Source organism: Cicer arietinum, chromosome 6 (genome assembly GCF_000331145.2).
Source record: "Cicer arietinum cultivar CDC Frontier isolate Library 1 chromosome 6, Cicar.CDCFrontier_v2.0, whole genome shotgun sequence".
In the NCBI taxonomy this organism is placed as follows: Eukaryota; Viridiplantae; Streptophyta; class Magnoliopsida; order Fabales; family Fabaceae; genus Cicer; species Cicer arietinum.
Window position 1 is genome coordinate 67,349,226 of NC_021165.2, and position 12,773 is coordinate 67,361,998.

General features: G+C 29.0%; 2 protein-coding genes across 2 annotated transcripts; one reads left to right on the plus strand and one right to left on the minus strand.

Annotated features, from left to right (window-relative positions):
- Positions 1-1,040: 1,040 nt before the first annotated feature.
- LOC101491915 (scarecrow-like protein 33) lies at positions 1,041-3,292 on the minus strand. Its single transcript, XM_004507121.4, has 2 exons — positions 3,059-3,292; positions 1,041-2,329 (listed from the first exon to the last, which is right to left on the minus strand). The coding sequence occupies exon 2, from the start codon at positions 2,308-2,310 to the stop codon at positions 1,234-1,236; it is 1,077 nt and encodes a 358-aa protein (XP_004507178.1). The 5' UTR covers positions 2,311-2,329; positions 3,059-3,292; the 3' UTR covers positions 1,041-1,233.
- A 5,142-nt stretch (positions 3,293-8,434) lies between these two features.
- On the plus strand, positions 8,435-11,050 carry LOC101491604 (scarecrow-like protein 14). The gene has a single exon (XM_004507120.4). It carries the CDS (start codon positions 8,867-8,869, stop codon positions 10,847-10,849), a length of 1,983 nt encoding a protein of 660 aa, XP_004507177.1. The 5' UTR covers positions 8,435-8,866; the 3' UTR covers positions 10,850-11,050.
- The last annotated feature ends 1,723 nt before the right edge of the window (positions 11,051-12,773 follow it).

Here is a 12,773-nt window from a genome sequence, read left to right on the forward strand (position 1 = left end):
AGAGGCCTTAATTTTTATTTCAAAATTTCCCATAAAGGCATGTGGAGATTTGTCGTCTTACATCCCAATATCAACAAAACAAGGGGAAAATAGTAATAAACAAAATCAATAAAATTCCTATAGAACTTTCTTGAGGAAATAATAATCAATTTATAGAAACAAGGGGGAAACAACATCAATATGGGCAAATTAATGAGCAAAGATGAATTCAGCCAAAAATCATATTTACCTGTCCAAGGTGGAAAAGTGGCCCAAATGCAGATGCAAACACTGCTGCAACCAAACCTCCCATAATCAAGAGTCGACTAAAGCCTCGTACAATTCCACCCCAACAATAGTGCCTCAACAAATAAATAAAATAAACAGGTGCTGCCACTGCAAATAAATGTTTATAGCACAGAAGATCAGCAAAAACAAAGCCTCAGAATACAAAGGCATGTGAAGGATTACAGAGAGTTGAGAGACCTGAGACATACAAACAGTGGCAGGTTAGGAATACAAGGGCTGGTTTCAAGCAGCTTCCATTGAACTCAGAATTAATGGCTAAATTTAGGACAAAGTTAAGGCAGTGGTACCATAAAGATTTTGTATTTGATGATGACAACAATTGGATGCTTCAAGGTTGGAAAGGCCGCATTTTATATGCTTCAACATGTTGGGTGCCAGCATAATCAACTCGCATCTTACTAGACTTATGGTGTGAATTTTTATTAATTATTAGAATCAGTTATAGCTTTTTACTCTGTCCTTTCCCTTTGTTAAGGTTTTGAGCAGCAGTCGTACTAATACTAATACTAGGAGGCAGATACTTGAGATAATATTTCAGCATGTATGTTGCAATGATGAGCTTATTTTGCTAGCTCTTTAGAAGCTTGTTATAATTATTTTTAGTAGCAGAATCTTGTTTTTCTTATTTAAGTACCTTGAGATTGTGACATGACATGGCCTATTCACATAATCTTCATTGTTTTCTTTCTTGCCAATTTAACTCGTCCCTTGAACACCACTGATGATAATAATTGATAAATCACAAAAGACCATTAAGAATAGAATCAACATCATGTATTAATCCAAATTCAACCCAAAATCAAATAGACTAATAGAATGAACAAAATTTACATGAACTTATAATAGAAAACACATGATCTAATTTAAAAACCTAATTACACATGCTGAATGTCTAAAAATCTAATAACAACGCTCACACCATATGTCTAGTATGATGTGAGTTGATTAATTATGATGGCACCCAACATGTGGAAGCATATAAAATACGACCTTTCCAACCTTGAAGCATCCAGTTGCTGTCTTCATCAAATACAAAATCTTTATGGTACCATCGCCGATAAGGCGTGCATTGAGGCCATTGGCAAAGTAATGAGACAACCGTTGTGTTGCATCACCAAAGGGTGAAGAGTGTTGCTTAATCTGCTTCAGTAGTTCATTGGCATTTATGGTGTCATTGACATACACAGATTGTGAACACAGAAGCAGAAGATTCCTCAAATCCACTGTTTCTTCATGTTTTCTGTCTTGTTTCTTGGGACAAGCCTTTCTTCTATTTGATGAAGGTTGCTGCTTCTCTGTGTTAGCTTGTTCATTCTGCAGCCAATAATTTTGTTCATTGCAATGTGGCAAATGTTCCACATTAAGCAAAGCTTTATCAAACATTTCTGATAACTCATCCTCATCAACAACACCAAGTGCTAATTGCTTGTTACTTCTCTCTTCTTCTTCTTTAGTATCAATTTCTTCGCGCTCGTGATTCTTTCTACCTTTCAATACAAGTGGATGATTATCTTTCTCTCCAATTTTATTGAAATGGGATGACTCTAGAGCAGTTAAGAGTTGAGGCTGTGGTGGAAGAAACTTGGTGGCTTCTTCTAAACCTTTCCTGAATTGGGAAACAGAATCGGCATCACTGAATATGTTTTGTGCCAACATATTTGTAATTGAAGTATCCAAATCTCTGAGTCCATCACTAACACTATTTGAGAAAGTGTGAGGAATTGCACTGGAGTTAAATTGAAAACCATGATCACCAAGAATAGTATCAGGGGAATTATGGGTGTTGGATGTTCCAGCATTGGAGTTATGAATATCTAAGGGGTTTTGAGATGTTTTGTGAAAGAGAGCATCATGGAATGATTTCTCAGTGATTTGCAAGCTAAGTGAGTCATAAACAGGTAACTGTTCAACATTCTCTTCCATCAGGATTTGGCTTATGAACTTTATGGTTTCTAAAAAATCAGTGTCTTCTAGGGAAGGATCTGTCACTGAGGTCATGGTTGCCAACTTGCCACAGAACATTCAATAGGGCTTGTGTTAACTGCAAAACGAAAATGATCAGCATCAAGGATGCTTTCATATTGTTGAAACTGTTAAAGATTAGATAATTTTGGAGATTAGTTAGTGCATTAAATTGATTGGTTATTTAGTTGGTTCAAGTTGAAAAGTGTAGAACTCCTCATATTTCTATCTTTAATAATCATTCAATATGAAATACTTTGAAGAATTTTTCTTTATATCAAGCTCTCAATTTTTAATATGAAATGAATCTTAATCTCTATGATCGTGTGATTTCTAACTGAAGCATATCACAATATGTTTTGTTTTGTATTGATTTTGATCAGACTCATAAATGCAAATAATATGCTTAAATACCTTTTGGAGATTATATAGATTTAGATATAAATATATTTATGATTTAAAATAAAATATTATTACTATGATATAATTTATATTTTAAATTCTTGTTAGAATATTTTAAAGATTTTACAGGATTTCTTCCTTAATATGTTTTTAATTACAATTTTATACGAGTGTATTTTATATATTTTAACCAATACAAACACAAAAATCTCACCATCTTCTTCATCAAAGTTGTAGTAATCTTTTATTATGAAATTGCTAGCTTAAAAAAAAGAGTTTGCATTCATCGTTTTGTGTTTGTTCAGAAACAGTCCCCAACATTCGGACCACTATTGTTCAGAAAATTCATAAATAATAATAAAAAAAAAAGGCAATCAAATAATAATAAGATATGAATTGAACTGACCATGAATTGTGGATGGCTTGAAGAGAAGAAAGGGTTCACTTCAGTTGAAGTTGGGAGATAGAGAAAGAAGATGAAAAATCATGGTAACTTGGTAAGGAAGGATCAAACAGATGAAAATTATAAAATAGCATCTCCTTCCAAGTTTGAGACTTTGACCATTAATTAATGAGAATATAATAAATAAACTATTGACTAGTTTGCAGATTTCATTTTCATTTTGTTGCCACGACGGTAGTGTTATGTTATACACTAGTAATATATGATTTTGATGCTGTAATATGGTCAATTTTTTACTTTAGACTTTTGAAAACAATAAATTATATCACAAAATGATAAGTAAGCTCCACTGGATGCATCACAACATAGATACAATTATCAAATATTGCTCAGTGCATTTTATCAAAACAAAAGAGCAACCTTTAGAACAATAGTATTTCATTAGGGTATTTTATCAAACACTACAATTACATTATTATCAAAACTAATTTTTATAAGTTATTGGACAAAAGAGGAGTGTTTGACTTTGAGCTTACCTTGGACCAAATAAATGTCCAAAATTTGCTGCTTTGAGCTTATGTGTTTGAGAATGAAAAGGATGAGATAGCAACCAAACATAGACTTAGTCCATTAATTTAAAGAGAAATGCACAAATACCATTATTCCAAGTTCAAATTAGGAGTAAATGTCATATCAAATAAATAAATTTTATGGTTATGTTGAACAATTTGCTAGGCATGTTCACCATATTTTTAATTTTGTCAATCTAACAATTTTTTATTTGTTAATCAATTTTCCTCGATCCCTTGCTTTACAATAAACCAATGTTATCTTGATATATATGGCTGGGAAATTGAGAAAGACAAGACAATTTTTCTCCTCTTCTCATTTTTTTTTTTTTAAATTAAAAGATCAAACTAACACTTTTAAAAGTTAAATAAAAGACTAATTTATACCTAAAAAATAATTTAAAGGAACAAAAAGTATCTACAAACCTAACAATATTTTCTTTATATTATCCTAACAATATATTTACTTTCACCCAAACTAGAAGAAAAGAAAGAGGATGAATAAAAAGGTTGAAGAATATTCTATTTTCCATTCTCTGATATGCCTCTTATTAAAAGGGAAAAACTAAACAATTAGTTGGACTCACCTACAAAGTTGTTCTCCCTAAATTGGACCAAAAGTTGAATGGAAATTGTTGCTTTTAGGATGAATTGACAAAAAAATACCTAACAACCATGTGACACATGGCTTTAAAAAGTAGACAAATAGTAACAGTATAGTATTTTATTTTATGAGACAACTAAATATTCTAAAATTTACTTATATTTATATTTTCTATTATATTAAATTAAAATTGAATGTTTATTTTACAATAATAAAATATATTTTAAATTTTTATTTTCTCAAACTTAATTTATACTCGAGATACCCAACTATTTATTTTAATTTATACAAGAGATGTAAATGCATTAGACCGATCAATGTCTATTACTTAATTTACATCAAGTTTAAGGTAAGGAAACAATGGATTCAAGAAGAAAAAGAACACCCACAATACAAAATCAAAATTCTAAATCTGCAAAAAATTTTGTCATTGTATTTGCTAAGAATACCAACAAATTTTAGTGACAAAATTCATGTTTTATAGTTCAATAGAGATTTTAGCTTATATTCATCAATATCAAGAATAGTCAAACCAAATTTTTTTTTTTAATCTAATTGACATATTAATTTTTAGGCTAAAATATATTTTTAATCCTTTAAATTTAATTTAGTTTCTCCTTAGATTCTTTAAGTATTTTTTTTTCTTTTTGATTGGGTCATTTAACTTAGTCTTTAACTCTCAAAGTGTGCACAATTTGATCATTATTTTGAATTTCTATTGAACTCCGTTAAAAAAAACGCATATATAGCTGTTAAATGTTGATGTGTCTATAACGAATGCTGAGGTATCAAATCAAGTCAGAAAGTTATATCTTTTAAATTGATTATCCTTTATTAATAATAAAAATGTTAAAACTAATTATATAAAAAATATCAAATATTTAAATCTTGAAAATAACATTGATGAAGAAATTCGAAAAATGTTAGAGAGAAAAAGAAGATGAGTATGATGAACTTCATTATCTCATATTTTCACTATTTGAAACTTCAAACGAAAAAGAAACATGAAAACTCCACCCATTTTATATCCATCATAACCAAAGAATCTAGAGCACCTAAGTCTCTTTCTCTCTGTCACCAATGGTCACCTCAACCAAAATTAAAGAAAAAAAAAGAATGAATGAAGTGGAAACAAAATAAAAAAGAGTTACATGTGTTTAAGTGGTCTCCAACCAAACTCATCTCTCACTCTTAGTGACTTTCACTATCTCTCTCATTAACTAGTTTCCTCAAATTAGCCTTCTACAAGCCTCAAAATTATAATATTGACACCGTTATGTGGGTTTTATGAGTTTCAACATTTTCTTAAACTAATTGTGTTTTGAGTTTCAAAGATTCTTCTACAGATTTGTTCTTCAATCTTAAACGGTAGCTATATTTGAATCAATCTATTCATTGTTTTTTTTTTTTTGGCTTTTTGGGTATGAAAGATTTTTCAATAGATTGGTTCTTCAATCTCAAATTAATTTTTTATGGATTTTGTAAAACTCTACCTTGGAATTTAGATTTAAAGAATAACAAAATGGAAGAGATGATGTTGATTTGTCGCAGTTCATCTCAATCATATCCAGTGTTATTTATAAATTGTGGGAGAAATTTCCAAAATATATTTGGAATTCTCTAATAGTTATATTAATATAGTAAAATTAAATAACTTAATGTATCATTTGGTCAAGTGGTTGCAATGTTTGGATTTAATTGAAACCTATGCATATTTTAAGTTATCAAAAATTACAATCTTTCTCAAGAGTTGTTTTCTTTCACCAATTAGTATGAGTTGAAGAGTTGTTTTCTTTCACCAATTAGAGATACTCTAGAGGCAGAAAGAACACAAGATAAACAAGACAAAATTCATGTTACATGAGTCAAGATTATGTCAAAAATATTTCTGAGTCATTTTTTCTTTTCTCTAGTGCACGACAGTAAACGAATGAACTTTATTCTGTAAACTATCACTGATCGATAGGCTTGATGTGAATGTGCAATTCACTTCAAGGATTCCAAAGTATCCTAAAAGGGATTCGTCGGCTAACCCGTTTACATCCAATATATATAGATTGGTGGAGGCAAATCGAATCTAAAGCTTAGTGTGATACACATGCTTTGGAATTTATTTGTGCAACTTTCATCATCATCAATTTCATCATCTTCTTGTTCAAAATTTGCAGCATACCTCCAACAAAAGATCCAAACATAAATTGTCACATATGCAAAAAAAATTAATGGAATCTATAAAAAGGATTAACAATTCTAACAAAGATTAACTTAAATTTTTTACTTATAAACGAAAACTAACACAAGCATAAAAGACTAAAACTAATATTTTAGCCTAATTTCTATTCATAATATGGATAGGTAAATACAAAATTAATAATCTTTCGTCCATAAATTTAGTACATTTTAGATTCTTTTTAGTCGATGATTTTCTTTTTTTTTTTTTCAATTCTTTTCGGCCAATGTCTTTTCTACTATTTCTTTTTTAACTTTTTTCAAACTCGAATAGTGGTAAACATGTTCTAGCATGAGAGACGATATTAAATAACATTTTTTCTTTATCATTTATTAATTAGTTATAAGTTAGTTGAGTTTGTTAAAAGACCGATGTTATGAGATATTCATCCTATATATAATATTTCATTTGTAATTTTTAGTTTAATAAATGAATGTGATTATTTCATAAATATTTCATTTTATTTATTTTTTATTATAAACAATGATAAGTAACACGATGGACTTAGACCTTTATAAACAATTGATCTATTTTCACCTCTATTCTCATCTAAACAAACTGAAAAGTAAACTCTTAAAATCTTGATGATAAAAAGGTAATACCATAAAAGATTGTTATCAAAGATTCAAAATAGTCTATTGGAATCTTTTTATAAGTAAATTTCTAAAGGAAAAATAAATTGCTCATAAGGAAATAATAGTCCATCACATAATTTGTTACGTAACAAATTCCGTTATCACATTTTTATCATATCACCTAAAGTTTAGGATTAGGATCTAAATAGAGTTAATTTTGATAGATAACTATCATCTATGTTATTTCTTTGTAGTCTATCTATATCTATATATATGAGACAGACCACGTAACTTTGAGAATTCAATCAAATAGGATCAATATATAAAACAAGAAAATTCAATATAATTCACTTTTTGTTTCAACAAACGACTATATTAAGACCAAATTGTTTTTTTTTTGTTTTTTGACATGTTCATTTTTAATTATAGTTAGAGATTTAAACGTCATTTTTATATGGTAGTTGATATAATGACTGAATTGCCTTGAGATTAAAAATTATTTTATTTTTTTCAAAAGGCTAATAGCATGTTTGGTTCAACAATGGCAAGATGTTTCAATTTTAATTGAAGCTCCATTTCCTAGCTTCTGCGTTTGAGTACAATCGATTCCATAGTAAGTTAATGTGATTTATCAAATCTATCTTATTTTAAATTCTCTGAAATACCCTTTCGTTAAGTTGCAGAGTTGCAACATTTCTGACTCTAAGTTAGAGAAGAAGGAATTGGGTTGCAAAACCCCATTTATTTATTTTGTTGCAAACGAGCCCGTAAATTTAACTGAGAAAATATAAAAAGTTACATTTGTTAATTAATATACTATATATTGCTTAACAAATTAATATAATATCTATTACTGAAATTAAACTCTATATTAAAAAATATTTTTAATTCAATATGCATTTTATTTTAATTTAAATTTTTTGTTAATCTATAAATAATTAAATTGAAACATGTAACAAAATTAATATATTATATATAAAATAGAAATCAAATCTAATTTCAAATACTCAAATATTAAAACTCATCTTAATAATTATATATCAAAAATCATTTTTAATTAAAACTATTTAAATAATATAAATTAATAAAAATCACTTTTAAATAATATATACAAATACAAATACAAATTAATTTATTTTCAAATCACTTTTAATTAAAATTAATTCAGTCAAAATTAATTATATAAAAATCAATTCTTATTGTAACCAAAACATATGCTAAATTGGATGATGCAGTTTCTGTGAAGGATGAAAATAGTAAATCTTTTAGTGCATTAATAACTTTCTGGTCAATAATTGATAAACATTGATTAATGTCCAAATCAAGTTTTAAAAACATTAACGAACTGATAAGTAACTAATAAAAACATGATGATGGCATAGAGCACCTTAAATAACATCTTCCTAGAAACTACCGAATGACACAAAAAAGATTCCTTTCTCTGTTTCTGTAAATTAAAAAAGCAAAGAGATAAATAACCCTTGTTCTACAAGCTTCTGTCGGTTACTTTTCTCATCATCACTTCCATTCCAACGACCACTCTTCCACAAAAACTTGTACCTTCTTTATTTCTCATCGCTTTTTGGTCACTGTTGTTTAAATTTCTCAAATTCATTCTTTGTTATTATTACTATTTCTTTTTGTTTTTTCTTGTCCCTTTATTCAACGAATGGTTACCTTAATTTACTAGATCTGTTTTTCTTCTGTCTCTTAAACTTCTAATTAAGCAAAGTTTCAACCTTGTAACCGTCTTCAGCTAGATAAATATCTCTGTAATCAAAATAAGAAAAGTTTAATTTTGTTGTTGTTAAGATTCTGTTATTTGCAATAAACATGTTTTCTACAGATACCCTTGTGGGGAATTTTCCTGATTCAGTGTGTATGTTTGGAAACATTCCTGTGTCTGTTTTCTCAAGCCAGAATCCAGAAAATGGGTTCAAGGTGGAAGATTCAGATTCAACATCCCCTTCAAACCATTCAGAATCTTCTGAGAGTAGTAAATATTCTAATCCTATTCTTAGATACATAAGTGATATCCTCATGGATGAAGAAGATGATTTGGAACGCAAACCCTGCATGTTGCAGGATTGTTTGAGACTCCAAGCTGCTGAAAAATCATTTTTTGATGTTCTAGGTCAAAATAAACCCAACCAACAGTACCAAGATTTTACTTTAGATGATAATTTTGGTGGAGGAATAGGAATTAGTACTAGTTCTGAATGCTATAGTAATAGTAGTAACACCACTGATAATTCTATTGTTGATTATGATTCCCAAGAAAACACCTATGAGGTACTTGATGGAATGCCTCATAATCAATTTAGAGACACTGATACACAAGGTGTTTTCCATTTTCCAAATGGTGATTGGAAGATGAATGAAGAGGGTACTATGGTTTGGGGTTCTAGAGGGTCAAGGGAAAAGAGAGGTCATCTAATGAATGGTGTTGATATCTCACATGAAGAAGATCTGAGAAGTAGCAAGATTTCAGCTGTTTATTATGATGATACTGAGTTATCAGAGATGTTTGATGAGGTACTTCTTTGTAGGGATGGTAAAAGTCCATCCTTTTTGTGTGCCAATTCTGAATCATCAAATTCACAGATTTCTAGTTCAGGAGGATCTAAATCTAATGGAAAAACATCGCGTTCTAAGAAAGGTTCCAATAAGGGTACTGCAAATCTAACTACTACAGTAGATTTATGGACTTTATTAACTCAATGTGCACAAGCTGTTGGTGGCTACGATCAAAGCAATGCAAATGAAATACTTAAGCAGATTAGGCAGCATTCTTCGCCTCATGGCGATGGACTCCAGCGTTTAGCTCATTACTTCGCCAATGGCCTTGAAGCGCGATTATTTGCTGGGACACCGATGTATAAACTCCTAAGTTCAGCATCTTCTGCAGATATGTTAAAAGCCTATAAAGTATACATCACAGCATCTCCATTTCAAAGGATGTCAAATTTCTTAGCCAACAGAACTATTCTGAAGCTGGCACAAAATAAAAGTAGTCTTCACATTATTGACTTTGGTGTTTTCTATGGCTTCCAGTGGCCTTGTCTTATTCAGCGTCTTTCAGAAAGAGCCGGCGGGCCTCCAAGGCTTCGTATCACAGGAGTTGATCTTCCTCAGCCAGGATTTAGGCCTGCGGAAAGGGTTGAGGAGACGGGTCGGCGGCTTGAGAAGTACTGCAAGAGATTTGGAGTTCCATTTGAGTACAATTGCCTAGCACAGAAATGGGACACTATAAGACTCGAGGATCTCAAGATTGATAGAGAAGAAGTAACAGTTGTTAACTGTTTATACAGATTGAAGAACCTTTCAGATGAAACGGTGACGGCGAATTGTCCAAGAGATGCTGTGTTGGGGTTGATCAGGAGGATTAATCCAAACATCTTCATACATGGTGTAGTGAATGGAACTTATAATGCACCATTTTTTCTTACTAGGTTCAGAGAAGCACTGTTCCATTTCTCATCATTGTTTGATATGCTTGAGGCTACTGTGCCGCGCGAAGATCCATATAGGTTGATGTTTGAGAAAGGGTTGTTTGGAAGGGATGCAGTAAATGTGGTAGCTTGTGAGGGAGCAGAGAGAGTTGAAAGGCCAGAGACTTACAAGCAGTGGCAGGTTAGGAACAAGAGAGCAAGGTTTAAGCAAGTCCCATTGGAACCAGAATTGGTGGATAAAGTGAAAGAAATGGTGAAGAAGGAATATTCAAAAGATTTTGTAGTTGATGAGGATGGGAAGTGGGTTTTGCAGGGATGGAAAGGGCGTATTCTGCATGCTGTTTCTTGTTGGGTTCCTGCTTAAAAAAATCACCAAACCACTTATAGCACACTCTTCTCTAGGGAATTTCTCTTTCTTTTTTTCTGTACTAGTTTGTTTCTGAACTGTATACTGTAAAGTAGTACTCAGTAAGGGTATATTAGTATTGGGTTTAAGAGGGTTTAAATCTTCATAGTGTATTTTAAATTGAATTTAAAGATTGAATATATTCTTACTTATGTATTATATGTACAAGTTTGTATCAGTTGATGCATTGGCAGTAGATAGTATAGGCATTTGCAATGTTATGTTCTTTTCTTTCTTTCTGCATGTATAACTAGAATATGGTTCAAACTTTTATTTTGGTGTTAGATTATTGTTATCAGGAACTGTGATGGACTATTTAATTTGAAGATAGTTGAAAGGATCTAATGAGGGTTGTATAAAATAATATATTAATTAAATTATATTGATAAATTGAAATGGACAGTATTAAAAAAAATATAAATCAATTAAATAGTTTATGAATTGGACTATATATTCAAAACAATTCAGTTAATTAAACTTAAATTAAGAATCAAAAATTATTTTAAGTTTTTTTTAATTTTAATTTGTTTTTTCTAGAGAATTTTTTTAAAAAAAAAATCATTATTTTTAATAATGTTTTGGAAAAAAATCAAATTTTTTGAAAATTTTTAGAATTATTTTTTTAAAAAAATAATCGAATTTTTAATAAAAAAAATTAACAGAAACTTTTGTACATTTATTTTTTTCCAAAAAATTTTATTAAGTGAAATTCAAATTTTGTTCAGAAAAATAATCAAAAATAAACTTTTTTTGGAAATTTTATTTATATTTATTTTTTCTTAGAAAAAAATCAAAACTTTTTTATCAAATTTTTTTCTAAAAAACTAATTCAAAATTAATTTTACGTAAAAATTTATTTAAAATATTTATATTTATAAATTATTATTCAAATTTGATACTCTATTATTGAGAGAAGTTTATTGGCAGTCGAAGTATGAGGTACATCTGGTCCTGGTTAAAAATCTAGAAGAGTCAAACTTAGTAGAAGACACGAATTCTCCTCAAATCACTGATTGGATAACGATATCTAATTATTTATTTATAGGTGCACGTTCTCAGATAGAGATATGTATGTACTAGTATCAAACTTGAGATAAGTCAACACGACTATGTTGCTTCTTCAATACTCACTCATGGCTTTATTTGGTTCCGGAAAAAGAAATTATAAGCTCTATTTACTAACACTTGTTCATGAATTTATAATTTATAGTTTTTAAGTTTCAATTCAAATTTCTCTCAATCACTATCAATTATATCTATTTTTTTTAATTGTTTAATTTATATAAATTGAAAATTATTTAATATATTATTTAAACTCACGAAAATTAATTCTATTCAATAAAAATTAATTTTGATATATCTCATTAATATATCAAATGATTTTAGATTTGTGCAAAATTTTATATACATGAATCATATGATATAAACTTCGAATCCAATAAAAAATTGAAAAATTAAATTAAACTAAAAACATAAAAATGATTGACATAATTTGAGTGAAGTTTGGATTGAGATCATTCAAATTCTAATTTATAACAACTATTAAATAATTAATAATATTTAATTTTTATCATAATTACTTATAAAATCACTCACATAATTGATTATAATTTTTTTATTGTATAAAACTTTTTGGACTGACATTGTAGGAAAATTACACTCTATTTATCAATTTTCTAAAATTTTACTACACGATCTTGTTTGTCACAGATTTTAAAAAAAATAGTTTTATATTTTTAAAAATAACTTTTATGATCTACTTAAAAATAATAGAAGTCATTTCATACTCATGTTATGGATTAAAAACAAAAAATTTTGATATTCAATAATGTAGATATTCATTATTAGATATTTTAACATAATAAAAATTATTTTTTTAAAT